The sequence below is a fragment of the Macaca fascicularis genome, chromosome 10, assembly GCF_037993035.2.
Source record: "Macaca fascicularis isolate 582-1 chromosome 10, T2T-MFA8v1.1".
NCBI lineage: Eukaryota > Metazoa > Chordata > Mammalia > Primates > Cercopithecidae > Macaca > Macaca fascicularis.
Genome location: NC_088384.1, coordinates 81,757,623 through 81,783,887, shown reverse-complemented (window position 1 = coordinate 81,783,887; position 26,265 = coordinate 81,757,623). Strand labels below are relative to the sequence as shown.

The 26,265-nt window shown below is 40.5% G+C and overlaps 1 protein-coding gene and 1 pseudogene across 4 annotated transcripts in view; one reads left to right on the top strand and one right to left on the bottom strand.

Annotated features, from left to right (window-relative positions):
* Nucleotides 1-7,423: 7,423 nt before the first annotated feature.
* The window catches only part of GPCPD1 (glycerophosphocholine phosphodiesterase 1), a 65,947-nt gene continuing 47,105 nt past the window's right edge, over nucleotides 7,424-26,265 (bottom strand). For all 4 annotated transcript variants that reach the window (XM_045362538.3, XM_005568399.5, XM_074004819.1 and 1 more), the window contains 5 exons: nucleotides 23,757-23,822; nucleotides 22,233-22,369; nucleotides 20,986-21,121; nucleotides 20,270-20,430; nucleotides 7,424-10,800 (listed from right to left, as the gene is read on the bottom strand). In XM_045362538.3, coding sequence (XP_045218473.2) covers nucleotides 10,611-10,800; nucleotides 20,270-20,430; nucleotides 20,986-21,121; nucleotides 22,233-22,369; nucleotides 23,757-23,822 — 690 coding nt within the window. In that variant the 3' untranslated portion in view covers nucleotides 7,424-10,610. The remainder of the gene's footprint in view (nucleotides 10,801-20,269; nucleotides 20,431-20,985; nucleotides 21,122-22,232; nucleotides 22,370-23,756; nucleotides 23,823-26,265) is intronic.
* On the top strand, nucleotides 11,627-12,443 carry LOC102128915 (eukaryotic translation initiation factor 4E pseudogene; annotated as a pseudogene).

Here is a 26,265-nt window from a genome sequence, read left to right as displayed (position 1 = left end):
GGGTCTTGTTTTTGTTTCATTTTGTAATTTGGTCATTATGATATGTTTCAGTCTATTGTAAACATCTGTTTTGGTGCTAAAACTTGTCCCATTTTAAGTGAGTCAGTTCTGGGTTCCTTTGACTTCATCTGTTAGTGTTTGATACCTTCCTTGCTTTCAACATGATAAGCAGTCCAGTGCTCACCTCATTCATGCCCTGCCCTAGACCTGTGAAAATCTGTTTTCCTGCTGGTCCGGAGTGACTCATGGGCCGTTCCACAGCCTCCCTATTCCTTGGGCTTATTTGGGTCACTTTCGCTGGCTAAGAGCTGTGGTCATTAGAATTTGGTTTTATTTGGCCAGGCACAGTGACTCACACCTGTAATCCCAGCACTTTGGGAGGCCGAGGCAGGTGGATCACGAGGTGAGGAGTTTGAGATCAGCCTGGCCAACATGATGAAACCCCGTCTCTACCAAAAAATACAAATATTAGCCGGGCATGGTGGCATGCATCTATAATCCCAGCTACTCAGGAGGCTGAGGCAGGAGAACTGCTTGAACCCTAGAGGCGGAGGTTGCAGTAAGCCGAGATCGCACCATTGCACTCCAGCCTGGGCAACAAGAGCAAGAGCAAGAGCAAGACTCCATTAAAAAAAAAAAAAGTTGGTTTTATTGGCCGAGCACGGTGGCGCACACCTGTAATTCTAGCACTTTGGGAGGCTGAGGCAGGTGTATCGCTTGAGTCTAGGAATTTGAGACCAGCCTGGGCAATGTGGCAAAACCCCATCTCTACAAAAAAATATGAAAATTAGCCAGGCATGGTGGCATGTGCCTGTAGTCCCAGCTACTCGTGGGTTTGAGGTGGTAGGATTGCTTGAGTCCAGGAGGTCGAGGCTGCAGTGAGCCGTGATCATGCCACTGCACTCCAGTCTGGGTGACAAAGTGAGACCTGGTCTCTGAAAAAAAAAAAAAAAGAAAAAGACAAACCCCAACTCTCCTGCAGTCTCTTCAGTGCTCTGGGGCAGGAACATAACTGACTTGGCAAGGATAGGCTGTGGTTCAGGGAAGGCCACTCAGAAACTAGGTGGTCAGAATCCTGAGTGGGGTACAGGGGTGGAAGGGGAGAGAGCTTTTGTTTGTAAGAGTCTGATCAAACTATAACACTGATCATTCTTGGCACCAGCTACATTTTCATCTGCATAGAGGCAATCAGGCTGAGCGAATAGGTTAGTTTGGCTCAAGGAAGAAACTGGTCTGGGTAATGTAAGGATGAGAGTAATTCAAGGCTATTGTAATTCAAGGCTATTGTTCGTTTTTGTTTTGTTTTGTTTTGTTTTTTTTGGCGGGGGGGGGGGTGGTGGGGGGGATGGAGTTTCACTCTTATTGCCCAGGCTGGAGTGCAGTGATGAGATCTTGGCTCACTGCAACCTCCGCCTCTCAGGTTCAAGCAATTCTCCTGCCTCAGCCTTCCGAGTAGCTGGGGTAGCCTGCCACCACGCCTGGCTAATTTTCTTTATATATTTAGTAGAGATAGAGTTTTGCCATATTGGCCAGGCTGGTCTTGAACTCCTGACCTCAAGTGATCCACCCGCCTCAGCCTCCCAAAGTGCTAGGATTACAGGCGTGAGCCATCGTGCCTGGCCTAAGGCTATTGTTCTTAGAGGTAAAGAAGGGGACCTCCCCTTTCTCTTGGGGTGTGCTGGCCCCAGGTATGGACCTGGCACCAGCAGAAACAGTGATTGGGGTTTGAGCAGCAACACGGCCTCATGCTTACTCCTGGGGTTCTCTATGGCAGGGTATCACCAGGGGTTCAAGAGAGTTTCCTAAGTATCAGTATCATACACTTCCAACCACTAAGTGACACAATGATGACCTCTAAAGACCAACCACCCATCTAGCATCAGGCTAGGTGCTATATACCCATCTCTAACCCACACCATAACTCTGCCAATTTGAGACTATTACTGCATTTTCCAGAAAAAGAGACTTAGGCCAGGCATGGTGGTTCATGCCAGTAATCCCAGCACTTTGGGAGGCTAAGGCAGGAGGATCACTTGAGCCCAGGAGTTCCAGACCAGACTGGGTAACCTGGGAAAACTCCATCACTACAAAAATTTTTCTAAAATTAGCTGGGCATGGTAGCATGCACCTGCAGTTGCAGCTACTTGGGAGGCTGAGGCAGGAGGATGGCTTGAGCCCCGGGCGTCAAAGCTGCAATGAACTGTGATCATGCCACTGCAGTCCAGCCTGGGTGATAGAGTGAGATCCTGTCTCAGAGAGAGAGAGAGAGGGAGATTGAGAGACTGACGCTCAAACCGATAGAGTCACACAGGTGGAGGCAGGATTCCAATGTATTGCATGCTGCAGCCGTTGAGCATGGACCCACCTATCAATTCCCAGAAGAAACCAGCTGGGAATTTATGTGCCATGTGCATCTCTGGGATACTTCCTAAGAGAACAGAGGCTGAGGCAAGGTGCACAAATTCTGTATCTCTGGCAGAGCCCTCCACATGAAACTGCCTTTGCAAAATTAGACAGTCAGAGAAATCTGACATAGCTGATTTCATGTTTCCTCTAACCTCCAAGCTGTTCTTGGTCATCTCTGGGCATAAGCCAAACTAACTTTGGGAGACATTTAGTTTATAGTTTAACCTTAGCCTACCATAGCCCTTCCCAAAACTAAATCACCTTTGTAAAACTAATGGAAGTCCACAAGGTTAAGAGAATGAGAAGGGCCTGAATTCTGCTAAGATGTAGGCATAAAGGATAAACAGCCATTGTTCCGGAGGTCACAAGATTTGCAACTTCCCCAATTTATCTTGTATATAACATTGCTATTGTAGAACCTAAGATTGGTCTTTTGAGACTTCTGCATTTCTGACAATTGGCTAATCCACCCAGACTCATGACTAATGACTAACCAGTCCTCTGGCACCCTCACCCAGAGGCAAACCGTTTTCCATGCCCCTGTGATGGCATCCCCAACCAATCAGTAGCATTCCCTGGTCCCTTGTCCATTCCCTAGTTCCCTGCCCACCAAATTATCCTTGAAAACCCCTAAACTCAAAGCCTTCAGGGAGATCAGTTTGAGTAATAACTCCATCTCCTGTGTGGTGGTAGGTCTTGCATCAATTAAACTCTTCACTGCAATGCCGCGGTCTCATTGAATTGATTTTGTCTGTGCAGTGGGGAGGACGAACCCATCAGGCAATTACAAAAATATACTGGGAGTCTGGGCACCTCTGCCTCCGCTATCCACATGGCCACTTCCTTCTAATATCAAGCCTGGGACATCATCATGCTCATTCCTCAAATCTTGGCCCTTTCCTCAGAACAACCTTGCTGAAAGTCAATGGAGACAGACTCTCACGCCTGTCTCAACTAGAGACACTTGTTGACACAAGAAACTGTGCTTCTAAAGATCACTTATAAAGTTGGTTCCTAGAAATGTGGAGACCATTTACCCATTGGGTTTTTTTGTTTTGTTTTTTTTTTTTTTTCCTGAGATGGAGTCTCACTCTATTGCTCAGGACGGAGTGCAGTCGCATGATCTTGGCTCATTACAAACTCTGCCTCCCAGGTTCAAGAGACTCTCCTGCCTTAGCATCCCGAGTAACTGGGATTATAGGCGTGTGCCACCACACCCAGCTAATTTTGTATTTTAGTAGAGACGGGGTTTCACCATGTTGACCAGGCTAGTCTTAAACTCTTGACCTCAAGTGATCCACCCACCTCGGCCTCCCGAAGTGCTGGGATTACAGGTGTGAGCCACTGTACCCAGCCTACATCATGCTTTTAATTTGCATTTCCTTAATGGCTAGTGATGTTGAGTATCTTATGTGTTTATTGATATTCTTATATCATCTTCAATGTGATGTATCCTCCTACCTTTTGCTCATTTTTAAACTGAATTTTCTTTTTTCGTTGTTGTTTTATGACAAGGTCTTGCTCTGCCACCCAGGCTGGAGTGCAGTGGCACAATCACAGCTCACTACAGCCTTAAATCCTGGGCTCAAGTGATCCTCCCACTTCAACCTCAGCAGTAGTTGGAACCACGGGCATCACTGCACCTGGCTATTAATGTCAAATTTTCAGAGTTCTTTGTCAGACATTTGTTTTGCAAATATTGTATCCCACTTTGTAAACTTGTCTTATTTATTTAGAGACAGGGTGTTGCTCTGTTGCCCAGACTGGAGCGCATGGGCACAATCTCAGCTCATTGTAGCCTCAGCCTCCAGGGCTCAAATGATCCTCCCACCTCAGCCTCCAGAGTAGCTGGGACTACAGGCATGTGCCATCACACCTAGCTAATTTTTGTATTTTTTTGTAGAGATGAAATTTCACCCTGTTGCCCAGACTGGTCTTGAACTCCTGGACTCAAACAATCTGCCCACCTCAGCCTCCCAAAGTGCTGGGATTACAGGCATGAGCCACTATGTCTGGCCCTTTTTGTCCTTTTAACAGGTCTTTCATGGAGCAACAGTTTTACATTTTTACAAAGTCCAGTTTATTGATCTTTTAATTTTATGAATGGTACTTTTGCTGTCATGTCTGAGAATTCTTTACCAAGCCCTGGGTCCTGAAGATATTCTCCTGTGTTATCTTCTCTTGTTTTTGAGGACGGGGTCTTGCTCTGTTACCCAGGCTGGAGTGCAGTGGCACAATCATGGCTCACTGCAGCCTTGAGCACCTGGGTTCAAGCAATCCTCCTGCCTCAGCCTCCAGAGTAGCTGGGACCACAGGTGTACGCCACCACATTCGGCTAATTTTTAAAATTTTTGCAGTGACGGGATCTTGCTGTGTTGCTCGGGGTGGTCTTCATCTCGAAGTTCTGGGGATTAGAAGTGTGAGCCACCAAACCCGGCCTGTTATCTGCTAAGATTTGGGGTTTTATATTTTAATCTATGATTCGAGTTATGTCTTGTATAAGGTGTAAAATTTAGGCCAATGTTTGCTCTTGTGGCATTGGATGTCCCATTGCTCCAGCATATTTTTTTTTTTTTTTTTTTTTGAGACTGGGTCTCGCTCTGTCGTCCAGGCTGGAGTGCAGTGGCACAATCTTGGCTCACGACCTCCGCCTCCCAGGTTCAAGCGATTCTTGTGCCTCAGTCTCCTGAGTAGCTAGGACTACAGGCGCATGCCACCACACTCGGCTAACTTTTGTATTTAGTAGAGATGGGATTTCACTATGCTGGCCAGGCTGGTCTTGAACTCCTGACCTCAAGTGATCCACCCACCTTGGCCTCCCAAAGTACTAGGATTACAGGTGTGAGCCACCAGGCCTGGTCGCTCCAGCATAATTTCTTGAAAGAAAAGACCATCCTTCATTGAATTGCCTTTGCATGTTTGTCAGAAAGCAGTTGACTGTGCTTGTGGAGATTTTCCTATTCTGGGCCACTGATCTATATATCTATCCTTCTGCCAGTACCAAAGTTTTGATTCCTATAGTTACATAAGTTTTAAAATCAGGTAGCGTGATTCCTCCCACTTGCTTCTTGTTCAAAACTGTTTTTAGCTATTCTAGTTCTTTTGCCTCTCCAAATAAATTTTAGTTTTTCCACCCAGGCTGGAGTGCAGTTGCATGATCTCAGCTCACTGCAACCTCCACCTCCCAGATTCAAGTGATTCTCCTGCCTCAACCTCCAGAGTAGCTGGGATTACAGACACCCACCACCATGCCCGGCTAACTTTGTATATTTAGTAGAGACAGGGTTTCACCATGTTGGCCAGGCTGGTCTCGAACTCCTGACCTCAGCTGATCCGCCAGCCTTGGCCTCCCAAAGTGCTGGGATTATGGGTGTGAGCCACGGCGCCCAGCCCCTGCTATATTCTTAATATAGCAAATTAGTCCAACACTGATCAGACTCTCAAGAGTACTCTTCTGGCATTTGATAAAGTATCAAGTTATTTAAGAACATTTGGACAAATTTTTAAAAATTGAAGAAAACAATTGAGCAACTACCCTATCACACGTAACATAAAGCTATACTAATCGCATGGATGACTCCCAGGTACCACACACTGAGACAGAACTTGGGAGGAGGTGGGATGGCAGCAGGTTTGGTAGAAGGAAGAAGGAAGTGCTTTGTTGAGATACATCAAGTGTGAGATGCTTATTAGACCTTAAACTGGAGATGGGGACACAGCGGGATGTATGAATCTAGAACTTATGGAAACGGTCTGGTCTCTTCCATAAGAGAGATACATTTAAAACCGTGGAATGCCACTGAACTTTTGCTGAGCTTTTATTGCTTTCTTCCTGTTAAATCAAATAGTTTGGCTTTGCAAGTAAGCTTCAGAAGTTCACCCATCCTATCCACATTTCTGTTTTCATGTTTAGGTAAATTTAGTAGAGGACTAAATAAACTCTAGTATTCCTCTTATTATTCCTATACTATTATTACTTTCCTCATTACTTTTGAACACTTGCCTTTCGTGTCATTTCCCTTCTTAAAGATCATTTAACTTTGATCTCCTATACGATGCTAAGCTTCTCTCTGGCATTCATAATACATTCTCCATTGTCCAAATGGCTCCTTCATTCCCCCTGAACACACCACACGTATGACCCCGGCCTCTGACTTTATGTAGACTGCGACCCAAACTGGTTTCACAACTCCCTTGACCTGTACCTCTATCTGTAAGAGCTTGAGAGCTCTATGAAGTCTCCAACTGTTCCAGCCCATCATCTCCCCTCCTCATCTCCACACACATTTATATGGTAGTCTTCATCATATGGTCTCTTGCATTTTAAAAACCTCAAACCTACTTCTCAAATTGTACAAGCCCACTAAGAGGTCATATTGGAATGAGTTTCCAATCATGAATGCCAAAATCATGCAGTATTTCTAATACAAATACTTTGCTTTCTACCCCAAAAATACACAATCCAAAACTAAAATGCAAAGGAATAAATCAATTGCATCCAAATCTAAATTAACAGGACTCCATTATCAACCTAGAGTACTAAGCCAGTAATAATGTGAAAGGCAGAATTCGGTCAGAGGTATAGAGTGAGCATAGGCAGAAATGGCAATGAGTGTCCACCAGGACTAATGAGGCGATCTGCCCCCAGGCCACACAATTCCTATCCAAGGCAGCGCCTTTTTCACTACCAGTCCACCAACTGCAGGATTTAGGTATGCTGTCCCAGGAAGAGGCAATCAGGCCTGGGGGAAAAACTGTACCTTATTCTTCCACTTAAATGGAATAACTATCCCTGTATTTCTCCGCAGTCTGCATGGAGCAAAAAATTGGTTTTAGCATAATCCATCAAATACATGACTCCAAGTAACCAGGACAGAGAACTCCATGTGTAAACATACAAACACATGCAAACACACACACGCACATGTGAGCGCACACATACTCCAGACATTATGGCCAAGCATGCCATACAAAACTGTATGTTTATCGTGAAACAATCTGAGTTAGGAAACTAGGATTGTTGCCACCACCATTTATTTATCTAGTTCATAACTAAGAACACTATAGCAGTGCTGGAGATGCAAAGACGTCCCTGCCCTTAAGGGGCTTACAATCTTACTGGAGAATATAACAGGCACATAAGAAGCTGGACTACAAGGAAGCATGAGCTAACAAATGCCAGACTTTGGAAGGCAGCGTAGTTTGAGAACATGGGATTCAGAGTCACAAAACCCACATCCTAGTCCCAACCCAGTACATCAGTGAACCTCTCTGGGTTTTTTCCCAGCTACAACATTAAATAGTTAAGACTGAGAGGCTGTCTGCATGTTTCCATGGCGATTCAGATCAAAAGCTGAGATGAGCTTTATGGAGTAGGTGGCACCTGAGCGGGACACTGAAGGAAGGCAAAGGAGGTGTTTCAGACAAGGAAAGCAGTACTGAGGTAGCTGTAAGCTTGGAGTTTGGAGGGGAGATGACAGACAAGTGTCACAAGGAGTAATGGCAGAGAGGTGGGTGGGTGGCAGGAAGTACCACCACACTTCCCACACAGGGGTGAGCGGCGTGCCTCACATTTACATCCGATCATTTACAGTACATAATTCCAGAGAGTAGAAAATACCAGAGGACAATGGCGGCATTTTATCAAACATTTCACTTGATTTCCATAAAGTATAAAATAATTTAACATTATACCTCTACATTTCAAAATTCACATCAATAAACCATCCTGTCAAAATGTAAACCAATTCAAAGTTTACATTCTTAGTAAACATAACTAAATCTCTTAATTCAAAAGGACATTTGATACAAATTATATTACTCCAATAATTCCAACATTCATTTTCCACCATGTTCCAAGCACTGTGAAAATAAAAATGACTATGACAAGGTCCCTGCCCTTGAAGGGCCCGCAACCTGGCAGATGAGCAAAGATCAACTCTGCCTGCCCAGAATGACTGTGATGCACAGCCTGATCAAGGTACGAGCCATGGAGCACAAAGATGGATTCATCCTTTCCGGAGTTTCCACGAGGGCTCAGGACAGACATCTTGGGCACAAGAAGCAATGAGTTTGGCAGAGAGAAAGTGACTACGGGAGGAGAGGGCTCCCAGGCAGCGGACACACGGGCACAGAGAGGAAGTCCAGGGCCAGTGACAGGGACAGTGTGGCTGAAGCAGGGTGCAAAAGGCAACAGCTAGTGATATGAAGGCCCAGACTTAGTCCTGTGAAAATAAGGAGCCACTGCTTGTCATGTTTTAATCATCAGCTAACACTGGTTCATAAGGTCAGGAACAGATAGGACAGAAAGCGAGCAGGAAGGTTCTGTCTGTATTGTAGACAGTGACTGTCCGCTCTCCCCAGCAACTAAACTGCTCAGAAGCCACACTCCCCATGACCTCCTTCCTTCATCCTTTCTTCTGTCTCCTTTTTCTCTTTATGATCTGCTTCCCCTCTGTCCTCGAGTCTTCAAAATGGAGCCAGCATTGGGAAGGCAAAGGAGAGGAGCAAAGGAGCAGGACTAGAAACAAACACAAACGGCTAATCGAGTTACCATAAAGAAATGGTAACCGTATTGGACAAAGGTCTGCAGATGAAGGAAACTAATTCTTTTTCAGGAGTTTTCCAAAAGTGCCCAATCCACACCAAAATGTTGGAAAATCTCATACAATGTGGGAAAGGTATAGAGAACCCTTGCAGAAGACTCCATTTCCTAAACTATTTTCCATTAATATCAATGTTACAAATGCAATACCATAGGATTTCAGAGCCTATCTTCACACAAATAAGATCTGACCAAAATTGCATTGCTTAGCTTAAAAAATAATACACAATGTGTAATTTCAAGTCTTAGGTTCTCAGCTACTACCAAAATATGTCAATATATGAATAAACTGCCTCATGAAAAACATGCAGTAAAAGGTAGATGCAAATAAGCCATCCCTTTGGGGTAGACACTATATTAAAATTTCTTGTCATATTATAAAACCATTCTACAAAAGTAACACCTTCTTGAAATTTCATTTTGTAATGAAGAAAATAAATCTGTATCATTTTATTTAACATTCATTCTTTAAGTTACAGTTAACACAACCTGCTTCAATCCAAGAAATCCTAGTATAATCTGAAACACATGCATATACATTTAGTAAGACCTTCTACATTTCTAAATAAATTACATGCATGATATACAATAAAGAATACTAATATGAGAATTCAGGACATTTATTTTTCTGCATTGAAATTTAACTACTGTACAACACACACATATACAAAACAAACCCACAAAGCAACAGTGTGTAATAGGTAGTGACAGACACACAAAATTACAGCCTTTTTTTTTTTTTAGGCAACAAAATACGTCCAGTCCTTGACATCTTCTCATACTCACCTAGCACCACAGATGCAAGGACCTAACAGTAAACATGTACAATCCCATGCTTAACACCTAAAGCATGCACTGAATTGAATTTGTATGTTGTGATCTATTCTACTAAGTATGCAATACATACTTTAACTTACTAATATTTTATACATTAAATTACCCTGCAGCATTTTGAAATTTTAACATTGATGTAAAACAACTTTTGAAAGATTTATGAAACAAGTTTCAAGGTTTAACTTCAGGCTGGTTTGGTTAAGTGGAAAAATGGCAACAGCCTCAAGGTTCATACTGAATGAAAATGGTGTTGTGTGCATGTCAACCCATGTAAAAAATACCTATATACAAGATGGCACAAAAATTTGTGCAGTTGGAATCACCAGTGCAAATGCATGCATTTGAGGTACTTATTTTTTCCATGGTCAGGTATAATTATGCATAGTCATTTTCCTTAAGTGCTAAAGATTTCAGACCTGATCAAATGAAAAGCTGTAAGTGTAAATATGAGCTATTTATATAATTTCAAAGTGCTACGCTTTTAATGAACATTTGCTTAACATTATAGATTTATATATTTAGTTTAAAATATTTATGTTACCAACCAATAAATTTTCTCACTATAAAGAGACTGACTGGCAATTATACCTGGCCAAGTAATTTAAAGAGCATACTTGCAAGAACTGTAGTGAAAGAGTTAAATACTTCATTATTGCTTCATTGAACTGAGAAGCCCAAAAGGCATAGATCAACAATGCTCAATGATGAAAAATGAATACCCAGAACAGCGGTGCATGCCCCCAAAATGACCTCTGTGCAATAAAAACTAAGCATTCTCCACGTTATCAATGCCGTTGGCATCCACGTGGATATCAGGATCCCCACACAAAGATGAGGGGACAAAGCGGCTAACAGTGGGACACAAACAGCTCTTAAGCTCTGGCAATTCTTGCTTCAGGCGTTCCAATTGCTCCACTTGGAATATATTTGGTTGTTCAGGCATCCAATCATATATCCTATGATGAAACAAATACAAAATACATAAAATACTGTAATTTTATGGTTTACCTAAGACCTGCCTGACTCAACCTTTTCATAAGATTTACAGAATGCCTGGAACATCCACATCAGAGTTTTTGTTTTGTCTTAAAGATGAAAGTATCCATTCTATTTTTTTAAATTTCTCTTCTTCCCAGTCTTTCCAATAATCCAGAATAGCAGCACTGCCCTTTTGTATCCCGGATGCAATGGAGCTCAACATAAAGCAACTGAATCAGAAAATGAAACGTCTAGTTTACTTGTGATCTAGCTTAAAGTATTTGCCCTCCAACTCGCTTTTTTTGTTTTTAAACAAATGGAAATCTAAAAAAAACTGACTGTTCTGACTTCAAAGTCACTAAAGATCAAGATAAGAAGACTGCTCACCAGCGTGGGAACTGCTCTAAAGCTGCTCCATAACGCCAGATGCATCCAGAGTGGAGAACTCTGAAAGAGCCTCCGGTGATCTGACACTGGCACTGCCCATCTGCAGAGAAAGGATGGCCTCCTGTGCCTGAATGTGACAGCCAGGTCACTATGTAAGCCAGGCAACTATGTAGTATCAGAGAATCTTTATGACATCACAGTAGGAAAGAATTATTTAAACATGATAAAAAATATGACTCTATTAAATATCTGACTGTTTTAGAACAGAGTTTCTACTAATTAAAGACATATCTAAGAGAATGAAAAATGACCTCTGCATCAAGGTATCGAGACAGAACAGAAGCATCTAACTTCGCTCTCTCCCTACATTCCACTGAAAATAAAACAAAGAGATTCTTTTTAATAAAATACGTAAGTATGAGAAAAATCCAAGAGACAAAGCTACAACATTTTGAAAGTTGGAAAACAGATGGATAAATAAGAACTAAAAGTTTGTCAGTGAGATAACTGAAAAGGCTGGCTCACAGGCCAGTGGTAGGAAACACGAAGAGCGGAGTTAAAAGCAGGAGCAGATCGATCTAAGACGGCGACTGTCAAACCAGAAACCACCCCTACTCCTAATCCCCCCGTGGAAGAGGAGAAAACAGAATCTAATCAGGAGGTTGCTAACCCAGAACACTACATCAAACATCCTCTACAGAACAGACGGGCACTCTGGTTTTTTTAAAAATGATAAAAGCAAAACTTGGCAAGCACACTTGCCGCTGATCTCTAAGTTTGATCTTGTTGAAGACTTTCGGGCTCTATACAACCATATCTAGTTGTCTAGTAATTTAATGCCTGGCTGTGACTACTCACTTTTTAAGGATGGTATTGAGCCTACGTGGGAAGATAAGAAAAACAAACGGAGTGGATGATGGCTAATCTACATTGAACAAACAGCAGAGACAAAGGGACCTCGATCACTTTTGGCTAGAGACTCTACTGGGCCTTATTGGAGAATCTTTTAATGACTAGAGTGATGATGTATGTAAAGCTGTTGTTAATGTTAGAGCTAAAGGTGATAAGACAGCAGTATGGACTACTGAATGTGAAAACAGAGAAGCCCTTACACATTTGGGAGGGTATACAAGGAAAGGTTAGGACTTCCTCCAAACATAGTGACTGGTTATCAGTCCCACGCAGACATAGCTACTAAAACAGTTCTGCCACTAAAAATAGGTTTGTTGTTTAAGAAGACACCTTCTGAGTATTCTCATAAGAGACCAAGTCAAGCAATCGAGATTTTGGAGCTGAATCAAAGCCTCTTCAAAAACTACTAGAGTGGACTGGATTTAAACGTGATTTCCATCCAAATGTTGCTAAGATGTAAGAGAAGTCTCATTCACTGAGGTGGGAGGACTAGAACTCAGGAAGTCAAGGGAGCAGTGAGCTGAGATTGTGCCACTGCACTCCAACCTGGGCAGCAGAGCGAGAGACCCCGTCTCAAAAAAAAAAAAAAAAAAATCCTTAATGACTTCAGGGAAATAGCATGTTCATTAAATGAGAATAGGATGCTAAACATACGGAAAAAACTACATTCAGAGAAAAAAAGACAGTCATTGGAAATTAAACACACAATAGTAGACATGAAAAACTCAACAGAGGCCAGAGAGGGTGGCTCACTCCGGTAATCCCAGCACTTTGGGAGGACAAGGCAGGAAAATTGCCTGAGCTCAAGAGTTCAAGACTAGCCTGGGCAACATGGCAAAACCCTGTCTCTACTAAAATACGAAAAATCAGCCAGGCATGGCGGTGTGCGCCTGTAGGCCCAGCTACTCGGGAGGCTGAGGCATGAGAATTTGCTTGAACCCAGGAGACAGAGGTTGCAGTGAGCTCAGATCGCATCACTGCACCCCAGCCTGAATGATAGAGACTGTCTCAAAACAACAAAACAAAACAAAACAAACAAAAAACAGAAAAGCTCAACAGAATGAGTAGAAAGTAAGACTGACAAAATCTTTCAAATGAAGCAAAAAAAAAAAAAAAAAAAAGACAAAAATGAAAAATCTGGTCCAAGAGCTATTTGATTCAAACAAAAAGACTTCTATAAAGGAAAAAAAAAAAAAAAAAAAAAAAAATCCAGAAAATTGAAGGGGACAAGAATCAAAAGAAATATTTTTGAAAAAATTTTCCCATGTTTAAGAACATGTATTGACAGACTAAAAGGGTTACCAAGTGTCCAGCAAAGTGGGCAAAACCAGACCCACAAGAAAACGCATCTCTATAGAATTTCAGAACACTGGTAATAAAAGGAAGACCCTCAAAGCTTCTAAACAGGAAACACAAATTACATGTGAGAACATAATCAAGATGGCTTCACACTCAACAGCAACACTGGAATGGTAAGATGATGGAGAATGTTTCTAAAATTCTAAAGTATTTCTAACACAGAGTTTTATACACAGCCACGACATTTCTGGACACATAAGACCTCAAAAACATTTACCTCCTGTGTCCACCTTTCTTAAGATGCTGAAAGACATGTTCCGTAAAACTCATTGAACCAAGAGAGAAAAAAATATGAGCTACAGGAAACGGGAGATCTAACACAGAGAATGGCAGCGCTCAGGATGACAGCTGTGCACAATCAACCTACTGGAGCAGCCCAGTGGACAGGCAGATGTGTTGAGGGCTATTACTCCGAGAGAGACACTGTCACTCTAGCAGCTATGTTAACCTAAGAACAGAGTGCCCTCATGAGCCTGAACTGGCATATTACCTAAATATGGTCTAACCGTGTGCTGATTAAGTTTCCACGTTACCTGTAGGATTAAAATGCTTTGGCCTACTCCTGAGAACTGGTAACAGGCTACAATGAGTGAAGAACCAGGAAATACAGGATAGCCCACTCCTGCTATACTTCCAATGCCTGACCCACAGGCAGATGTGCTGAGCTAGAGACCTAGCAGGTCACACAATCAGTTCAGAAAGTTAAGACTGGCATTTAAGTGCACACATATAAAGAGGTACATGCATGAACAGGAAGTATCTAAAGGATACTTGGAATTGTTTCAGGTACATACTCGTAAATATACCTTATCTGTGTACTGGGTTGCCACATAAAATAGGTTGGGTGCAAAAAGGTTTAAAAGTCACTGTACTATCAATAATGTTCACAGCAACACTATAAAATAGCAATTACTTGGCAGCAACCTAAATGTTCCTAAAAGACAGTATAAGTTGTGGTAAAGACAACAATGGAATATTAATACGACCATGAAAAGCAAGTAAGGTATAGCTACATGCAACAATATAGGTTAACTTTAAAAACATAATTACAAGTTTTATAAAGTATAATTAAAGCTTGAAACTATATAAAACTACAGCTGGGGCAGGAGAATCACTTGAACTCAGGTTGCAGTTAGCCAAGATAGTGCCACTGCACTCCAACCTGGGTGACAGAGCAAGACACTGTCTCAAAAAAATGAAAAGAATGGCCTCTTACTCATCATCGTAAGTGCAAATTTCCCAAACAAAATACCAGAAAATGATATGTAGCAGTTTAGTGTTTGACAACTGAAAATACACACTCACACACTCTCACCACACCTCTCTCCAATCCAAAATGCCTCAAAGGCTCCAAGTCACTAATCATTCAAAACCTTCTATATGACGTCTAAATTTGATAATGGAAAAAATAGCATAAGCAGATTATTTAGAAATAGAGGTAAATGCCAGAAAAGCCAGATAATAAAGATACGAGGGGACAGGGTCTCGGCCAGAGACAATGGAAGAAATAGGTACAAGAAATTTTTTTTTTATTATAAGACTTATCAAACTATTTGAATTTTAAAACTATATACACATACTTTTTTGAATAAAAAAAAAAAAAACTTTTTGAGGGTAAAAACCAACTCAACACAACCCACCTTACCCCTCCCTCAGACCCTATTAGGAATCCAGTGCCTGGCCACCTCCCTGAAACCCTCAACAGAGTCGTGCCTTGATTTACACTCTTGCCTCTGCCTAGAATACAAATGTTGTCAAAGTAAACATAACCACTCCCCAAATTCCAACTCAATTCTTCTTCTTTAAAGCTCCAAGCCAGGAAGAACTTTCTGGAGCACTTGTTATATCATATATCATCCTCTTCTCCATTACATGTCAACATTTGATTTCAACCAAGTAAAGCCCCTAAGATGAAGGATCTGCCTGAAATTTGTATACTCTACAAAACCATAAATGGTATAACCTCATAATACACTTCCTTGCCAGAAAATATTTGTAATCATTCCTTGTAACAAAAATACACATATAACCATATACATTCAAAAATTTGCTAAAGCCAGTACTTGTTCCAAATTATTAATTTAAAATTTTAATTAAATTAGCTGGAAACGTTGAAGAGCACTATGAGTCACACATGCTATTTCATGCAAAATTAACCAAATAGTTTAAAAGGCAGGTAGGTAGGATTTACTGGGACTACAATTTTAAAACCAAACTATTTGAGACAAAATACTGGAAGGAAAACAAGCTTTATTAAGAAAGGAATACAACTTTATGGGAAGAAGAGTAATATGAACCAAATCCAAGGAAAGTATTGTTTAGAGCAGGCCTAGTAAGATTTTATCACTTACTCTTTGTGTAACACTTCTCAAGCACAGGCAATCTTCATTTTACTGCACTTCATCTTTTTTTTTTTTAATTTCTTATAATTTAATTTTATTTTATATGAGATGGGGTCTCCTCCCAAAGTGCTGGGATTACAGGCATGAACCACCGTGCCCCACATGCGCTTTTCAGATACTGTGTTTCTTACGAATTGAAGCTTTGTGACCACCCTGCACTCAGCAAATCTGTTGGTGCCATTTTCCCAACAGCATGTGCTCACTTCATGTCTGTGTCACATTTTGACAATTCCCACAATATTTCAAAGTTCCTCATTATGATTCTATCTGATATGGTGATCTGTGATTAGTAATCTTCAATGACACTATTGTAACTGTTTCGAGGTGCCACGAATCGTACCCATAAATCAGTGTGTTCTGACTGCTCCAATGACCAGCCTCTCCCCTATCTTTCTGCCTCTCCTCTGGCCTCCCTATGCCCAGAGACACATCCATATTGAAATCAGGCCAATTAACCTTACAATGGCATCTAAGAGTTCAGGTGAAAGGAAGAGTCTTAAATCTTTCCATTTAAATCAAAAACTAGAAATGATTAAGATTAGTGAGGAAGGCATGTTAAAAACTAAGATAGGCTGAAAGCTGGGCCTCTTGCACCAAACTGTTAACCAAGTTATGAATACAAAGGAAAAGTCCTTGAAGGAAATTGAAAGTGCTACTACAGTGAACACAACAATGAAAAGCAAGCAAAGCAGCCTTACTGCTGATGAGGAGAAAGTTTTAATGGCCTGGACAGAAGATCAAACCAGCCAAAACATTCCCTTAAGCCAAACCTAATTCAAAGGGCTTAACTCTCTTCAGTTCTATCAAGGCTGAGAGAGGTAAAGAAATTGCAGAAAAAAGTTGGAACCCAACAGTTAAATAACACTGAAAATTGTAGGGCCCTTCAGAATTACGCTAAATCTACTCTGTCTGTGCTCCAGAAATGCAACAAAGTCTGGATAACAACACATCTGTACACAGCATGGTTTACTGAATATTTTAAGCCCATGGTTGAGACCTACAGCTCAGGAAGAAAAAAGATACTTTTCAAAATATTACTGTTCATTGACAATGCACCTGGTCACCCAAGAGCTCTAACAAAGATTGTTGTTTTCATACCTGTTAACACAAAATCCATTCTGCAGCCCATGGATCAAGGAGTCACTTTGACTTTCAAGTATCATTACCTTAGAAATACATTTTAAAGACTGTAGCTGCCACAGACAGTGATTCTTCTGAAGGATCTTGGCAAGGTAAACTGAAAACTTTTCATCATTCCAGATACCATTAAGAACATTTCTGATTCATGGGGCAAGATCAAAATATCAACATTAACAGGCATTTGGTAGAAGCTGATGCCAATCCTCATACATGACAAAGGGTTTCAAGACTTCAGTGGAAGAAGTCATGGCAGATGTGGTGGAAATAGAAAGAGACCTAGAAATAGAAATGGAACCTAAAGATGCGACTGAATTGCTACAATTTCATGATAAAACTTTAACAGACGAGGAGTTGTTTCTTATGGATGAGGAAAGAAAATGGTTTTCTGAGATAAATCCACTCCCAACAAAGATGCTCTGAACATTGTTTCAATGACAAGATATTTAGAATATTACATAAACTCAGTTAATAAAGCAGCAGCAGGGTTTGAGAAGATGGACTCCAATTTAAAGATGTACTACTGTGGGGCCGGGAGTGGTGGCCACCTGTAATCCCAGCACTTTAGGAGGTAAAGGCAGGCAGATCACCTGAGGTCAGCAATTCGAGAATAGCCTGGCCAATATAGTGAAACCTGTCGCTACCAAAAATATAAAAATTAGCTGCATGTGGTTGTGCATGCCTGGAGTCCCAGCTACTCGGGAGGCTGAGGAAGGAGAATCACTTGAACCTGGGAGGCGGAGCTTGCAGTGAGCCGAGACTGTGCCATTGCACTGCAGCCTGGGTGACAGAGCAAGACTCCATCTCGAAAAAAAAATAATAATAATAAAATAAAAATAAATAAAAATGTTTTGGCAGGGCACGGTGGCTCATGCCTGTAATTTCAGCACTTTGGGAGTCCAAGGTGGGTGGATCACTTGGGATCAGGAGTTCAAGATCAGCCTGGCCAACATGGTGAAACCCCGTCTCTAGTAAAAATACAAAAATTAGCCGGGCATGGTGGCAGACGTGTGCCTGTAATCCCAACTACCAGGGAGGCTGAGGCAGAAGAATTGCTTCAACCCGGGAGGTGGGGGTTGCAGTGAGCTGAGATCATGCCACTGCACTCCAGCCGGGATGACAGAGTGAGACTCTGTCTCAAAAAAGCAAAAACAAACAAACAAAAAAGATGTTTTATTGTGGGTGAAAAATGCTCTTAAACACCATCACGTGCAACAGAGAAATACTGTGTAAAAGAAAGAGTCCATTGGTGCAGCAAACTTCATTTCTGTCTTATTTTAAGAAATTGCCACAGCCACCTCAACCTTCAGCAACCACCACCCTAATCAGTCAGCAGCCATCGACCTCAAGGCAAGACCCCCCAGCAGCAACACGATTATGATTTGCTGAAGGCAGACTGTCAGCATTTCTTAGTAATAACATATTTTAAAATTAAGATACATACTGTGTTTTCTCAGACACAACGCTACTGTACACTTGGTAAACTACAATGTAGTATAAACATAACTTTTGTTTAGAAAGAGTCTCACTCTGTCACCCAGACTGGAGTGCAGTGGCACCATCTCGGCTCACTGCAACCTCTGCCTCCTGGGTTCAAGCGATTCTCCTTCCTCCTGCCTCAGCCCCCTGAGTAGCTGGGATTACAGGCGTACACCACCACCATACCTGGCTAATTTTTGTGTTTTTAGTAGAGACAGGGTTTCACCATGTTGGTCAGGCTGGTCTCAAACTCCTGACCTCGTGATCTGCCCACCTCAGCCTCCCAAAGTGCTGGGATTATAGGCGTGAGCCACGGCGCCTGGCCTAAACATAACATTTATATGCACTGGGAAACCAAAAGATTTGGGACTTGCTTTGCTGTGGTGGTCTGGATCCCAGCCTTCACTATCGCTGAGGTACACCTGTATGAGCAAGTCTGCTAATCCCTCAGCTGAGTAAATGACATCCCTTCTGACCCCACATGTCTTTATACTAAAGAAACCTTTTTGTCTCTCAGATGAGTGGCTGCCAAGGAAGCTGATGGAAAAAAAAAGGATTTGTTCAATAAATTATTTGAATCCCTACTGGGTGCCCCACATTGTTCTAACCTCAATAGCAATGAACAAATCAGGCAAACAGCCTTGCCCTCCTCATGGAGCCTATATTCTCATTTGCATGTGTGCATTAGTACCAAGGAGGATGGAGGAAAGGGGCTAGGGAGAAAAAACAAGTAAAATATAACACAGCATATGTGGTGTGTCAGATGATGATAAATGATATGGAGACAAGTCAGGAAGTGCACTGTGAATAGAGGCTGTTATTTGAAATCGGTGATTCAAGAAAGTCCTCACTGAGGTGACATTTAAATTGTTACGGAAGTCTTTCTCCGAAGAATGGGAAAACAGCAGATGGGGGAATTTTGTGGAAGGTCAGAGAGGGAAAGAGGGTTAGAAGGTGGTGGGGTGGCAGATTGGCTCGTATAAGGCCCTCAGACTTCAGCTTTTCCTTTAGGTGACACAGAAAACCGTGGGAGACTTTTAAGTAGCAACATGATCAAATATAGGTCTTAAAAGCTTCCCTCTGGCTGCTGTACTAAGAACAAACAGCCTGACCCTTAAGGGAAGAGGCAGTCACCAGGGGGCAGACTACCTCAACAATCCACACCAAAGATGAGCTGCTTTACTTGAGTGACAACAGTTAACTTGGTGAGTAGATGATTCAGGATATATTTTGATGACAGAACAAAAAGATTTTCTATCTGACTGGATTTGGGGTATGAAATAAAGAAGAGAGTCATGGAAGACTAAGAATGTGGTCTGAATTGTTACTTATACTGAAATCAGGAAGACTGTAAGAGGAACAGGTGTCAATACCTGGATATAAAAGTCTACAGAGGTCTAAGGAATGGTCTGAGTTGGAGGTACATAAGTTTGGGAACATATAAAGTTACGAAAAGCCACAGAATTGGATGACAGCACTGAAAAAGTCGGTATAGACAGAAAAGAGGTCTAAGGGCTGGAAGTCCACCCTCACCCCCAGGATGATTTAGCATATATATCTGAGTTAGGGCCCAGTCATCTGAATCCTTAACAAGCTTCCCAAGTGATTCAGCTATCCTTCAAACTTTGAAAACACCCACAAGCAAATGTCAAGATAACCTCAGGCTGAACTGCAGAATTTTAACTTAACTAAGTTCAATTTTATTTATAATTTCATAAGATGAAATCTATACTTCTAAATTCCATGAAAATTGTTCATGAAAAACAAATACCTATCATAAATTAGACCATTAACTCCAAGTTCCTTCAATTTCCTTCTGTTTTCAGGATCATTGGTGTCATCACCCCAGCAGAATATGACTAGTCCCTTAGCTTTTGCCTCTTGAATATAGGACGGGTTTCTGAGCAAGTCTTCAGTATGTGCATTTATCCCCTAGAAGAAGAAAAATTAGTTGTGCATGAAAAAGAAACATTAACTGCAAAGCTAAATGCTCACACTCCAAAGTACAGTAGGCAGGAAAAGAAAATGTTTTTTCTTTCAATTATTTTATCTTATTCTTTTTAACGGACACTTCATATATAAATATATTCACAATATATTAATATATACATAATTTATAAACATACATATTGAATGTGCAGTCAAAAAAATTTACTAATGGAATGCTCTATCAAAACAAGTTTACATTCATCTGTAAAATGGGAATAATATTTTTTAAAAGGCATACAGTCTAACCATTTTTAGATTATTCATAAAATCTATTCAGAAAGTTAAACGAAAAAATGTAATGTATGCCTGTAACAAATTTTGCACTTAATTTGTTTTTCATTCTGAGATCTAATATCCTCGCTTTTAAGTAGAGCCACTTGTTTGCTACAGTTTAGTCAAAACGTTAACCATTAGATGTGTAAAGTAATATGAAATCTTTACTACTCCTCTACAATAAAAATAGAAAATTAAAAAGATAAAAATTCAAATATAACTTACCAGTAGATTTTCGAACTGTGCAAAGCTCATTGCAATGGGGGTTGTCCGAGATCTGAGGTCCATGAGTTCGGGATAAATCTCAGATTTTCCTTGAGTTAAAAATAGTATGGGATATTTGTTCTGCTTTTGCCGAACCCTGAAAAGAAACAATTTAAAAAATACCTTTCAATGGGGAGTAACTGTAATATTCCTTTTTGAAATTTTAGAAAACACTAAAAGTAAAAAGAAAACAAACGAGGTTGGGCGCGGTGGCTCACACCTGTAATCCCAACACTTTGGGAGGCCAAGGTGGGCAGAGCACTTGCGGTCAGGAGTTCAAGACCAGCCTGAACGACATGGTGAAACCCTGTCTCTACTAAAAATACAAAAATTAGCCAAGTATCATGCACAGGCCTGTAATCCCAGCTACTGAGGAGGCTGGGGCACAAGATCGCTTGAACCCTGAAGGCAGAAGTTGCAGTGAGCCAAGATCACGCCACTGCACTCCAACCTGGGCAACAGAACAAGATTCTGTCTCAAATAAATAGATTTTTTTTTTAAGAAAGAAAACAAAGGAGCATAGTCCCATTACTCAGATAAAACCACCATTAACATGTGTTGCCTTTCAGGCCAGGTACAGTGCAATGGCTCATGCCTATAATCCAAACACTTTGGAAAGCCAAGGCAGGAAGGTCACTTGAGCCTAAGAGTTTGACACTAGCCTGGGAAACATGAAGAGACCTCATTTCTACAAAAAATACAAAATTAGCCAGTCTTAATGGCATGCACATGCAGTCCAGCTACTCAAGAGGCCAAGGCAGGAGGACTGCTTGCGTGCAAGAGGTCAGGGCTGCAGTGAGTCATCGTTGCACCACTGCAGCCTCGGTGACAGAGTGAGATCCTATCTCAAAAACAATTTTTTTTAAAATAAAAGATAAATACAAATTTAAATTTTTTCTATACAAGAGCTAAAATATTCTCAGAAATTGTCAGTGATAAATCCCTTGGGAGCTTACAATATGGTAAGAAGTATATGACCTGCCTGTAAAATAAAAGGGTGTAAGGTTCTAGGACCCAGGAGGTGTGGACTTCACAGGAGTAGTAGGCACCCTAGCAAGCAGTCAGAAAACAACATGAGGACACACAACCTGACATGATTTGAGAGGACAGATCGAGGGAAAGCTGGACAACTACCCCAGCTCCAGACTGGTACCTTAAGTCCTAGACACATTCTAAGAGTATAGGAAAAAACACTGGGTATTACTCACATTGTGCAAATATCTGCATCAAATGAAGAAAACACTATTCTCCTCTTCCCAGAATTTTCTAAAACAGTTTTTAAAATTATATCCAAAAAAAGATTCATGTCAAAATATGTTGATAAGTTACCATCCCACATTCCATCCTATGTGAAACAGAAAGCAAAATAAAAGTCACTGCACACCCTAAAACCACAGTGCTAGAAACTCTGTTTTTATTCTGGCAAGCTATGATAGAAAGAAGCCCTGACAGCATCTAGTCCAACTATTATTTTACAGATGATGAAACCTGAAAAGATTAAGTGACTGGCCCAAGATCACAAAGCTATTTAGTGATGACACAGGTCATAATTCAGATACAGAGACTCTCATACAAAAAGCAAGTAACTATTAACTATATCATCAATACACTTTTGCATTATTAAAGTTAAAATAAAAGCTAAAACTCTAGAATATTGCAGTTCGCTATGATTTTATTTCCATAAATTATAGGACATGTCATCTGCTAACAAATAAATAAAATGTCCCTATTAATTATTACCAGTTTAAAAGTCTCATTCTTTGGGTCTTGGGCATATCAAGTAACCAAAAATTAATTAAAATAATTCAATAAACATAGCCAAGACACCAAGCCAGCTCTATTGACATTCAAATGTTAAATGTTTTAAGTGTTAGTCACTGAAATAATTCTGGAAGCTCAGAAAACTAAAAATCACATTATTAGGGTAACCTTAGTCGAGCATTCACTACATTAATAAGGACCAGCTTGTCATAAACAGCATGATTTGAGGGCAATTACAGATTATTCTGACTGAAACAAATTCAAGGGTATTGCTCAATGCCCAATCATGACATCTGAATTAACTACTTTCAACACCCCACACCCTACCCCAAGCCCCTTGACATGCATCCCATCAATTTGCACATATTCTCTCTGATATATTCAATAGTTAGCTAATTGTTTTCCACAACTGAAATGTAAGTCCCAGGAAGCCAAGGCCTTATTCTCTTTTGTGCACTGCTTGTCCCAAGCACTTGGAAAATGCCTGGCCCATAGCAGCTTTTTGAAAAACATTTGTTGAACAAAAAATTGACTAAATTTGGAAGTGATTTAAAACACAACTGCAAAAAAATTTTTTTTCTGAGTAATTATTACTAGCTACTGTTAACAACAGAAAACTGCTTAGAAAATTATTTAAAACATGTTATTAGATGGGAAATAAGAAAGTAAAAACTAAATCCAAGAGATGTGACTGTCCACTTTATAAGTATCTCCCCAAAACCATATTGTTCACACAAGACACATGTAAACTGAAATTTCTACAATCATCATCATTAATCTGAAGTACTCACATACTAGCATGAATGTAAGATATGTTTTATTTAAAGGATCCAAAAGCATTGTGCTTGATGGAGGAAGCCACAATGAGATTTCATTTTAGCTTATTCCATTAAAATACAAAGACAGGAATGAAAGAATTTTTTAGAAAGGGCATAGAGAGTACAGAATGTGCGGCACAGAGAATTACTTACCCTTTGTTGGCAGATCCATTTTATTTCAATGTTAAACCCTACATCTTCTGGCAAAGACTCTAAAACCTAGAGTTTTGTTTGTCGGTGGTAAATTTTGTTTTTGGTGAGATGGACAGCAGAATAAGAAAACAAAAAAAAATAGAATTATTACTAAAAATAAGAATTTATCATTAGTAGCAATAAAATGTTTTGTGCATAATGCACAAACATATTTTGTCATACTCAAAGCGACAGCCTGTTAGATGATTACATTAAATAAGGTCAAAAGAAATTAAGCAGCAAAAGCAGGGGTCTCAGGCACTGCCTGTGATAACTGACCAACACCAAGATGGTTCTTAACCTTAAATCCTTTCCGCCATTACTAGTGAACATCCAAAGTGAACTCTAACACAATAGGCAACATCATGAATTCAAGACATTTGTCATGTATTCTACATTGCATTTGGGGATGTCAATCCACTTGCCTAAAATCTATGAAAAACCATGATTTTTAGATTGTTTTGAAGGTGATGATGCTAAACAAATACCATAACTCCCTGAAAAGATGTATCCCCAAATGAAAAGATTAGGCTGAAGCTCACAAATCAAAAAAGTTATAATTTATATAAATGACAAATGCTATCAGTGTATCTAAACTAAATTATCTAGACACCTTGCCATCAGATTATTTTGGCAGTTGTAACTAGAAAATGATGTTGAAAATATGAAACTTGGTTAGTAACCTCCAAAGAACAGACTTGTCCAGTCTTAAACAAACATGAAGGCCAGACATCTACATAAATATGCTCAGGGCAAAATGAATTTGACAGAGATTATGTTTTATTATTATTACTACTATTTTTGAAGCATAGTCTCACTCTGTCACCCAGGATGGAGCAGAGTGGCACAATCTCAGTTCACTGCAACCTCTACCTCTGGGGTTCAAGCAATTCTCCTGCCTCAGCCTCCCAAGTAGCTGGGATTACAGGTGCCTGCCACCACACCTGGCTAATTTTTTGTATTTTAGTAGATGGGTTTCACCATGTTAACTAGGCCAGTCTGAAACTCCTGACCTCAGGTGATCCACCTGCCTTGGCCTCCCGAAGCGCTGGGATTACAGGTGTGAGCCACTGTGCCCGGCAGATTATTTTAGATACTTCAAAATTTTAGATATCAAAGAACATGTGTAGCATATATGGTATTTAATTTTTTAACAGCAAATAAATGCCTACAAACAGAATAACATAGTGGTAAGAACATAGCCTGGGAGTCTGGTGACCTGGCATCTAGCTGTGGGTCTACTCTAACCAGCTGCATGTGAAGTACAGCATCTAAAACAGTTTATATTCAATTTTGTGTGGGACTTTTTTTATTTTCTCCTGTATCTAAAAGACTTATTTAACACATCTGTCATATTTTTGCTGGACTAATGCAAAATCAGAAAGATTAAGACAATACATTAGTGTTGAGATTGCTCAACAGCAAATTTGCCAGAAAAGTGTCTATATAATGAGATTATTTTTGGTGTTAAAATTTTTTTTTTTTGAGACAGAGTCTCGCTCTGTTGTCTGGGCTGGAGTGCAGTGGCACAATCTCAGCTCACTGCAAGCTCCGCCACCCGGGTTCACACCATTCTCCTGCCTCAGCCTCCAGAGTAGCTAGGACTACAGATGCCCGCCACCATGCCCAGCTAATTTTTTGAATTTTTAGTAGAGACGGGGTTTCACATGTTAGCCAGGATGATCTCGATCTCCTGACCTCGTGATCCACCTGCCTCGGCCTCCTAAAGTGCTGGGATTACAGGCGTAAGCCACCATGCCTGGCCAAAATTTCTTTGTGATTGAATTATGATGGCAAAGTGAGTACATGAGTTTGCGTGTGTGTTTTAACTTATTTGACTAAAAGGTTGTCAAACCTGTATTACAATTTAAGATTTTTTTTTTCCGGGAATCATGAAATTTCTAAAAAACAAATGATTTTAGCAAATCAAATTAGAAGAAATTATCTTACTTAGATGGGCTTCATAAACACTTTAAAAATCATAAAAATTATATTTTATTTATTTATTTTTGAGACAGGATCTCTCCCTGTTGCCCAGGCTGGAGTGCAGTGGCACGATCACAGCTCACTGCAGCCTCAACCTCCTGGGCTCAAACTGTCTGCCTGCCCTGGCCTCCCAAAGTGCTGAGATTACAGGAATGAGCCACCATGCCCGGCTAAAAATGATGTTTTAAATGCATCAGGATAATGTTCATTGTAGGGGCTCTCTTTTAGCGTCCTTTTTGCAGAGTGAATAATCAATACTTAATTGACCTTTAACCACTGAGATTTTAATGATTTAGATTGTTTTATGAACCCCTCAAGAAACACATACCTAAATATTTTAACAAAATATTCACTGTAGTCACGTCTTTCCTTTCTAAATCATTTCTAAATCTTTCCTTTCTAAATCAAGTTTTAGCAAGTAGCTAATATACTAGATAAAAACCATTAAGCTAATAAGCTCCACTCCCCAAATAAGAATTTCCAC